The 9,397-nt window shown below is 40.7% G+C and overlaps 1 protein-coding gene across 1 annotated transcript; it reads left to right on the top strand.

The window, feature by feature from the left end:
* Positions 1-574: 574 nt before the first annotated feature.
* Positions 575-8,764, top strand: LOC125550098 (mitogen-activated protein kinase kinase 3). The gene is made up of 11 exons (XM_048713009.1): positions 575-824; positions 948-1,238; positions 1,667-1,918; positions 3,365-3,583; positions 3,691-3,828; positions 3,975-4,142; positions 4,540-4,653; positions 5,959-6,066; positions 7,261-7,352; positions 7,800-8,184; positions 8,276-8,764. Exons 2-10 carry the CDS (start codon positions 1,122-1,124, stop codon positions 8,161-8,163), a joined length of 1,572 nt encoding a protein of 523 aa, XP_048568966.1. The 5' UTR covers positions 575-824; positions 948-1,121; the 3' UTR covers positions 8,164-8,184; positions 8,276-8,764.
* The last annotated feature ends 633 nt before the right edge of the window (positions 8,765-9,397 follow it).

Genomic DNA, 9,397 nt, shown 5'->3' with positions numbered 1-9,397 from the left:
AATGACATTTCTTTTATTGACTTTGTATGATCAACTTTGTATTATTCAATTTTTAGAATAAAGTTTGCATTTCATTTATTTATTGCAATTTATTTGAAATTCATGTCCAATTGATAAAAGACTTTACCTTTTGCACTTGAGTCCTTATGTTATACTCCTATTTGGAATATGAACCAAACTCAAATATGAGCAAAGATTTATGTTCAGTTTTATACTGGATGCAACTTCACATAAGTTTGAAATTTATCCTAAAGTTATTTAAACGAACGCAAAGCTCAATCAAAAAAGAAAACCCCGCTCTCATATAACTACGGGTCATTGATTACGCTGAAAAATATTGTAATCGTCGAACAACTCCATTTCTTGAAAAGACGAATAGTTACCATGGAGCATAGTATTTTGTTTTGCACTAGAAAGTAATGAAGTCTTTTTTGGAGATGTGATGTCTTTGAATTGAACTTGAAAATAAAGAAAAGGAAAAGCAATGGTTGTTTTATGATGGTAAAAATAAAAATGAAAGGTGAAAAAAAAAGTGTAACTAACGTATGCCATAAGCGGCATATACCAGAGCAGAGGGCAGAGCAGAGTGGCATCCTCCCTTCCCTTCCTCCTCCCCTTCCCCCGTCGCCGGGCCGTCGTAGGCCGCCAGCCGCGGCCACCTCCCCCGTCCGCCCTCCGCCTCTCCCGCCAGCCCCTCCGTCGGCCCCCAGCCCCGTCGCATCCTCCGCCGCGTCCTCCTCTATCCGCCCGTGTAGATCCGTCCGGCGAGCATCCCGACGGGCTCGCCGCCGCCAGCCGCCCTCCTCAGCCGAGAGCGAATCCAGGTGACCCCCCCCCCCCCCCCCCCCCAATCCTGATTCGTATTCTGCCGTTGCCTAGTTCGATTTGGAATCGAGAATTCCAGCGTATGTTCTATTGATCCGTTTGCGATTGTTGGATGTAATCAGGTCCGCCCAAGCTCCATTTTTTCGTCCGGGGGAACCGAACCGTCCGCCGCCTTCTTCTCTGCTCAACTGAAGAGACGGTGGTTCCTCGCTGCTTCGTACGTAGGGTTCTCTGACAGCCTCCCTGTGAACCACCCAGAGCGTACCCTTGCGCCGGGTGGTCACCAGCGAGCCCCCATGTCGGGGCTAGAGGAGTTGAAGAAGAAGCTGCAGCCCTTGCTGTTCGACGACACGGACAAGGGCGGCGTCAGTACCCGGGTTCCCTTCCCGGAGGATACATGCGATTCCTATGTGGTAAAACACAGCCTCTCATTCTTTCTTCTCTGCATGCAAACCAAATTAGGTTGTACACCGGCAGCATTAGCCTGGGGTTGTTGTCTGTTAATGGAATTGGTACCAGTTGTTTCACTTTTGTTTTCCAGTCATGAAAACCATCCTGCCAGCAACTGAATGTACATGCTCAATGCTTCTGTACCTTTGGGGTAGCAAGTTCGCTGCATGGACCTACTTGACCAATCGATCCTGACACATGAAGTGATAGGATGTACAATATTATACGTAGTCATAAGATTGGATATTAGTCATAATTACTTAACTGAAGAGAATCACTTACCCTTTGGAAACTATCATTTAGAATTCCCTCAGCTTTGTTTTTATCTTTGTGAATTTAAACTTGTTTAGATGTGGAAGTGTTTGTTTTTTAAGTTCTTCCTTTCGTGAAGGTGTCTGATGGTGGAACGATAAATTTACTGAGTAGATCGTTTGGTGAGTATAACATCAATGAGCATGGCTTTCATAAGCGAAGTACCGGACCAGAAGAGCCAGATACCGGTGAGAAGGCATACCGATGTGCCTCTGAAGACATGCACATATTTGGTCCCATTGGGAATGGAGCAAGCAGTGTCGTGCAGAGAGCTATTTTCATACCAGTTCATCGAATTCTGGCCTTGAAGAAGATAAACATATTTGAGAAGGTACATTCTTTCTCGTCCGAAATGCAGCTTACAACCACATTGTTGTGCACTTCTGGTTTACATGAACACCCCAACAAGGCTGTTTTCGCTTTTAATTTCCTAGTCATTGTTCATTCTACTTCATTGGACTGAACATATAAAGAAGATTGTGAGAACTTGGCTTAATATTTGTACCCACATTTAAGTGGAACTTGTGTTGATAACTAGTCTGAACCTCATTCGTGTTTTGAAACAAAATAGTATTAAAGGGAGCAAACAAACCGTGTGGTTTACTTGCATGCTGGACCATTCTTTCCTTTCTTTAGGAGTCATGTGCATGAGTGCATCACAATGGGCCCATGATATCCAGCACATGGATGGGTAGCATCAATCACATTGCCCTGAAGGATTTTGGTTACTAGTGATAAGCTGCCAATTTCTCTATTGCATATTCACAATGTTTCCTATTTAGAAGGGAAAAACATCTCAATGGCAGGGTGTTGGATATGTGGAAGCGAAACAGTGTGAGACTGTCACTATGTACATTGTTTCGTTGGGATTACAAATAGTATTCGGACAGTAACTTCATATCAGACTCAGTCTAGGCAGTTGCACTTAGCAGAAACGTACTCTTACTCATCTAAACTCGCCTAACCAGTTAGGACATGCCTGACTAATAGAAATATGACACATCATCCTTAGCTACCTGCATTGTTTCCTGACTCATCTGCAAAATGGGCCCATGACCTGCAGAAGGAAGGGTGGCAAAAATGCCCAGGATAGGGGATTTCAGTTGCTAGGGTAGGGTCCCCCCCCCCCCCCCCCCCCCCCGCGCGCGCGCTACACACACACTCTAGAATTTCAAGCTGCCTATTTATTGATTTCTCATTCACAGTGCTCTCTAGTTTTATATTTCCAACTACTACAGATGCCATGGCTCATATCATGATATTTGATTAAGCAAAGAAAGAGAACAGAAGTTCGTCTCCTCTCTAGTCTTCTCTGACCCCAAAGGAAGCTCTCTTCACCATGCCATGCTCTCGACACATTTGCACCATAATTTAGTAGCAGGCGACCAAATATCCCACTACACAATTTTCTTGGTGTAAGCTGGAGTGAAACAAGTTGGAGTTGAGTATATTAAACCAAAACATGTATTTGCATTGCATTGAAGGCAGCACGAAGGGATTCTGGTTTATTGCAGTGGCAGTCAAGTAGCAGAGTCAGTTCTGACTGCATCATTAAAGCAGATACACCAAAGAATAGAAATGCTCTCTCTCTCTCTCTTCTATGCTTCAATTCATATACTGTTGCATCAGAACATTTTTGGTATTGCATGGAGTAATTTTAGTATTTTATGTTTGTCTATATATTTGATTGATATAATTAATTCATTCTATTTGAGTTGATAAACTGATTTGCGAAGTTTTCTTTTAATATTTTTCACGTGTCTTCATACCTTTACAGGAGAAAAGGCAACAAATTCTTAATGAGATGAGAACATTATGTGAAGCAAGTTGCTATCCTGGTTTAGTTGAATTCCAGGGTGCATTTTACATGCCTGATTCTGGACAAATAAGCATTGCCCTTGAATACATGGATGGTGGCTCTTTAGCAGACGTTATAAAAGTCAAGAAATCAATACCAGAGCCAGTTCTTGCACATATGCTACAGAAAGTGTTACTTGTATGGATCTTCCACATCCTCTTCCTTTCATGTCTGTGTTGATCAAAATCAGGCTGTGACCTGATGTGTTTTTGAAGTAATAAATTATTCTTTGTACAATTCTGAAGGGCCTGAAGTACTTGCATGAAGTAAGACATCTAGTGCATAGAGATCTAAAGCCAGCAAATTTACTGGTAAACCTTAAGGGCGAAGCAAAAATTACAGATTTTGGTGTAAGTGCTGGTTTGGACAATACAATGGCTATGGTATGCTACTTCTTTGTGACAATTATCACGCTGTTCTTTTGATATTCCTTAAATATGAGCTAATTATTTAATAATAGTACATCAATTTCATCTAATCATTTAAAGTGAATGAACAATATGTTTTCTGCTAAATAAATATGTTCCAGTGTGCTACCTTTGTAGGCACTGTGACATATATGTCACCTGAGAGAATCCGCAATGAGAACTACTCCTATGCTGCTGATATTTGGAGTCTTGGACTAACGATATTGGAGTGTGCTACTGGTAAATTTCCATATAATGTCAACGAAGGCCCAGCCAATCTCATGCTACAGGTGATTGACTACTCAGATTTTTTTTTATTCTTGTCCATCATTCATTACGTATGTTGGGATGGAATATCATCCCTTTTACAGACTGATGCAAAGTGTGGGGACTATTTGAGCTGTTCACATGGTAGCCTTGGTGGGTTGTATTTGAATTCGTTGATATGGCAAAGAATGTTCCATTTCTGCATGTCTGTTCGATGATTATATTAGTTTCCACAATATTTTCTTTTTTCCTTGCTGGTTTATGTTTTGTAAGTTGTTTTTTTCATTTTCTTTGAATATATAAATTATCTGTCACTTCACTTGTTGCCCTATCTTAATCTTAAAATCACATACTTCAGGTACTGTTTTTTTCCCACTCGATTGTTGTCCTCTCTTACAATCCTAAAATCTCTTATGTCAGATACTCGATGATCCATCACCAACACCACCAGAAGATGCCTATACACCAGAATTTTGTTCCTTCATAAATGATTGCTTGAGGAAAGATGCTGATGCAAGGCCTACATGCGAGCAGGTAGAAAACATGTATATTCTAACTTTCATGCAATCTGAGTCCAGTAGGTTAGCAATTTGCATCAATGTCTTGTGGTCTGTTTGAATGTTATTACATATTACTGGTAATAACTTTTTTTGATAAAGCATTAGTGGCAATAACTGTCAGAGTATTGTATAGTTGTGTGGTTAAGTATATTTAGGTATTTATTAATTGATTTACCTTCTCTTGTAAGTATGTCACACTGGCCTTTGGTTGATGAAGACATCACCGCCCCTATCATTGGTCCATTGGAATAAACGAGGAGGCCCATTCCACATAGAGACCTTGGTTTCTCTTCTCTCCCTCTCGTACCATCATGTACAGACTTCCATACCCTAGCCCACAGCAGCCACCATTGCTGCAGCCAGGACACCATCACCACCAATGTTCGCCGTCCACCGTATGTGCAGCTGGGGCTGGAAACCTTAGGCGCAGGGAGAAGGAAAGTACGTGATGGATCAAGTAGAAGATGGGTTTCTTCTAACTCCCTGGTTAACTGATTTAACGTGTGGTTACCTCATTATATTGAGGGGCTGCCTTACATGTGCTAGACTCTAGTCCTAATACAACATGATCTGGACTTGGCAACATGTCCATTATAATAGGACCACTACCTAAACTAAGACCAGTGATCAGAATTATCACTATCCCACTACACTCACCTTCTTCGTGTTATGTGATGCCTTCGAGTGACCATCAGTCCTGCCTTTTCTAATCTTGGTTCAGCTCTCTGCACATTAGGCGTACACAGATACTACTTGGGCTAGTGATAATTCTGATCACTGGTCTCTCTGTGCCTACTGCCTCAATGATTTCCTGGAAGATCAAGCACATTGTAGTTTTCCTTCCGAATGCTTAGGCCGAGTTCGTTAGGTTGCTAGTCAAGCAGATCCAGTGAAGCATCTTAATTCTTAAGCAATGCATCGGCTACTCTACGTCAGTGAAGCATGATCTCTCCAAGCACATTGGAGTTGATGCTTCCTGCATGAAATTGCAGATGCAGGAGCGGGTTGTTGCTCTCCAGTATGTGCCATCAGAACTCTAGTTAGCTGATTTCTTCACCGAAGCGCATTCTATAGCTTTGTTGTTGATCTGCCTTTAATTTTGTGTATGGTATTATTGGAGGTCCATTTCACAAACTTATATGCAAAATGTAGGTACTGATTAGTTATGGCTTGGTCTAATAACAGAATGTTAATTATCTTGACAATGCATTTTACATCTTTTATCCTTTTCCATTGTTTGGTTTTCTTATAGTGGACTAACATGTTTAACATTCTACAGCTTTTGTCACACGCATTTATCAAGAGGTATGAGCAAACTGGTGTGGACTTGGCAGCATATGTCAGGGGTGTTGTTAATCCAACAGAGAGATTAAAGCAAATAGCAGAGGTGAATTCTTTAGAGCATATTTCAGCTTATTGTTTTCTTCTACTTCAGTTAAATATCAGGACACACACTTGATATGAAACATGCCCCCTATGTCAAGAATTGAAGCTAGAACTTTGAAGGGGGTCAGGGAGGGGGAGGTGGGGTAGAGGCTATATGTTGGAGATAGACAAACACTGTTGCTTGATGATGTTACCGTGGCTCACTTTCTTTTGCCTCTGCCACCTCACTGCTGGTGGTCACCATTCCTATTTGTTCCACTTCCATCTACCTCCATTTGGGAACGAGAGGAAGAAGGGGAGAGCAAGAGGGTCAGGTTTATAATACAGCCAGTATATAATCAGTCACCTCCACCAAGGAACACTTCCGCACCCCCATCGATCCTACTTGTTGAGCCACCTTAACCATGTTCCATGGCCCTGTTCCACAACTCGGTTGATCCATTTTGCTTGTAACTATAGGTTGTACATTAGAAAAATGGAAGAACAATGTGGCGCAAGTGTGAACCATTTGAGCGGATGCACTACAGTATTCTTATACTTCCATTGGTTGAGTAAAATATTGCTCTAGCGCCTTCATTTTGTTGAACTGCAGTGCTAGTCCTTCGTGTGTAGAACAACTGGTCTGATAGTTTGTTTGTGCCCTAATTTGTTTGTTTGTGTCCTGATAATTTGTTTGTGCCCTAATTTGTTTGTTATTGCCCAGAGAAACCCTTTTGTTTTCCTTTTAATGAACAAAGTCCATTGAAAAAGAAATTATTTATAAGCCGTGAGGGTTTGAGTGCCCCTATCCCCATACCTGCCTTAACTATGTTATTTATCCATTCTTTTCCTTTTCAACTCGCCTGCTGATTCTTTGACGTTAGCTCGTTTGGTTCCACATTTCGGATCTCAATTCAAACGTGTAGATTAAAAGGACTTTTGTTAATAGACCCACCCGTATCAAACAAGGGTACTCACTACTTGATTTGTTCCTTTTTTCAAGACTCAGTATTCTCGAACATAACTTATCCAATGCTTTCACGGACACACTTGTCCAAATATCACTCAGAAATTCAGACTGAAATGATGGTATGCCCAAATATCCAAGCTCAAAGTGAAAAGTAATCCATTAGCTCCCTTTTAGTTCTGGCAATTCATTAAAGATGCACAGGTTACCACTATATGTACTTAAGCAGATTTCCCCCCTGAATCCCAGATGCTTGCTGTTCATTATTACCTCCTTTTTAATGGCTCTGAAGGACCTTGGAATTATATGAAGACATTCTACAAGGAAGAATCATCTTTCAGGTACCCGAGGCAATGTTACAATTTTTTTAGCATGATCCTAAAACATAGATGTACTCTTACTGCTGTTTAGGCCTTTAACCTTTATGTAGATTGTACCTCCAATAGTTGGTTACAGTATCGTTGAAATTATTTTGGTACTAATAACATCAAGTATGTGTTCTGTGATGGTTAATAACTTAATATGAAAACTTGCTGAGACGATATCATTGAGTTGCCAGCTAGTTGATGGAGCTAGCTGAATTGACCGTTGCACTTTTGCACAATTCATCATTTCCTGTTAATCTGGCCCATTTGTTTCCTACTTTATCCTATAGGCAGTGTTGCTTTCCAAATTTATCCTGTCAGGCATTGTTGCTTCTGTTGTGCCTCTATATTACTGTGTGTCGAAGAACCCAAGCTGTTTCTGAGCACATGCATGATATGTGGTGTTATCTCCTGTTTGTGCAGTTTTTCAGGGAATGTGTATGTCGGACAAAGTGCCATATTTGATACTTTATCAAATATAAGAAAGAAGTTGAAAGGTGACCGGCCTAGAGAAAAAATTGTTCATGTTGTTGAGAAGCTACATTGCCGCGCGAATGGGGAAACAGAAATTGCTATCCGTGTGTCTGGATCATTCATCACGGGCAACCAATTCCTGATATTTGGTGAAGGGTTGCAAGCTGAAGGGATGCCCAGCTTGGAGGAAATTGATATTGACATTCCAAGCAAGCGGGTTGGCCAGTTCCGGGAGCAGTTTACCGTGCATCCAGGGACTTCCATGGGATGCTACTACATAGCAAAGCAAGATCTCTACATCGTCCAGTCATGAAAACAATGTATAAAGTGTAAGGTAAGTCTTGTAAATCTCATGTGTGCTGTTTGATGAATTGCTCTTAATGCTGTCGATCATTTATTTGCTTATGAGATTGCTTGGTTTGCAGTGATGTTCCGGTTTGTGCCGTCAATGATTCCAGTTCATGATGAAAGCTATGTCATGGTTTCCACTTCTCGCGGCCCCATAACTTCGACAGGCTTCAGATCACAATGCAGTCCTGCTACCATTGACATTGATTCCATTTCTTCTCGATGCGAGCAAACAAACTTGTAGCTGAAACATAACTTAATTGTTGTTTGTAAGGTGGTAAGGAGAATGAAGCGATTCTAATGATTGTTGTGCATAGATCGATACTCTTGACACATGGCACGGTTTTAGTCGAGGCTGCTCAATTTCTGTTGTACTCCCTTTGTAAACTAATATAAGAGCGTTTAGATCACTACTTATATTAGTTTACAGAGGGAGTAGATGAGAAGATTGCGTGTGCGTGCTAATAAGTGACACAGCTCAATGTAGGGTTGTACTACTAATGCTTATGTGTAAAAGACTAACTCCGCTGGTACTGTATCAGTTGGTTTGACGTTTTTCTTTTTTCTTGAACTGTTACTAAGATGTCTGAGAAGTTCAAATTTTACGTACTTTATTTTGAGGGAATAAATTTGTCCGCAACATGTGGCAAACATTTTGTGCTTTCAGTATTGTTCATTTATTTGAAAGTAAATAAATTCAAACAGTGAAGGTCACATATCCCAACTTTCTTGAAAGAAAATTTGGCTGAAAATGGAGTTCCTACAGAGATCTTCTGGTAATAATGGGCCCTATCATATGTGCACCAATTTGGCCGGGTTTCATCAGGCTGACATTATTGATATCTATATCCATGAGTATGAACATGTCTATTTTGCCCCGTCTGCCCACAACCCTATTCATGGGTCTACATTTGGATCCATTTCCATTACCTGTTGGTTAAGCATTCCCATCGACCCATCGGGTTTGATGTACAATTGATTGCGGATTAATCTAAGAGCATAATAATATGAAAGAACAATTGGTGATGATGGTGCATATATGTAACTATATATAGTTGTTCAACAACAAGAAACATATAAGCAATTGTAGTTTGACACATAGACATTATTAGAGTACAAAGTTAAAGTAACAAAACAAAATGTGTTTAATTGTAGTATTAATTGAGAAACACATGGGTAACCACCGGGAATAAACTCAG

This window comes from Triticum urartu, chromosome 4 (genome assembly GCF_003073215.2).
Source record: "Triticum urartu cultivar G1812 chromosome 4, Tu2.1, whole genome shotgun sequence".
NCBI lineage: Eukaryota > Viridiplantae > Streptophyta > Magnoliopsida > Poales > Poaceae > Triticum > Triticum urartu.
This window is presented reverse-complemented; position numbering and strand designations above follow the sequence as displayed.

Excerpts from the sequence above, each read along its gene's own strand:
- LOC125550098 (XM_048713009.1), top strand. The coding sequence starts at position 1,122 with ATGTCGGGGCTAGAGGAGTTGAAGAAGAAGCTGCAGCCCTTGCTGTTC. Across the intron at positions 4,143-4,539 it reads CAGCCAATCTCATGCTACAG|ATACTCGATGATCCATCACC; the intron begins GTGATTGACTAC and ends CTCTTATGTCAG. Across the intron at positions 6,067-7,260 it reads GATTAAAGCAAATAGCAGAG|ATGCTTGCTGTTCATTATTA; the intron begins GTGAATTCTTTA and ends CCTGAATCCCAG.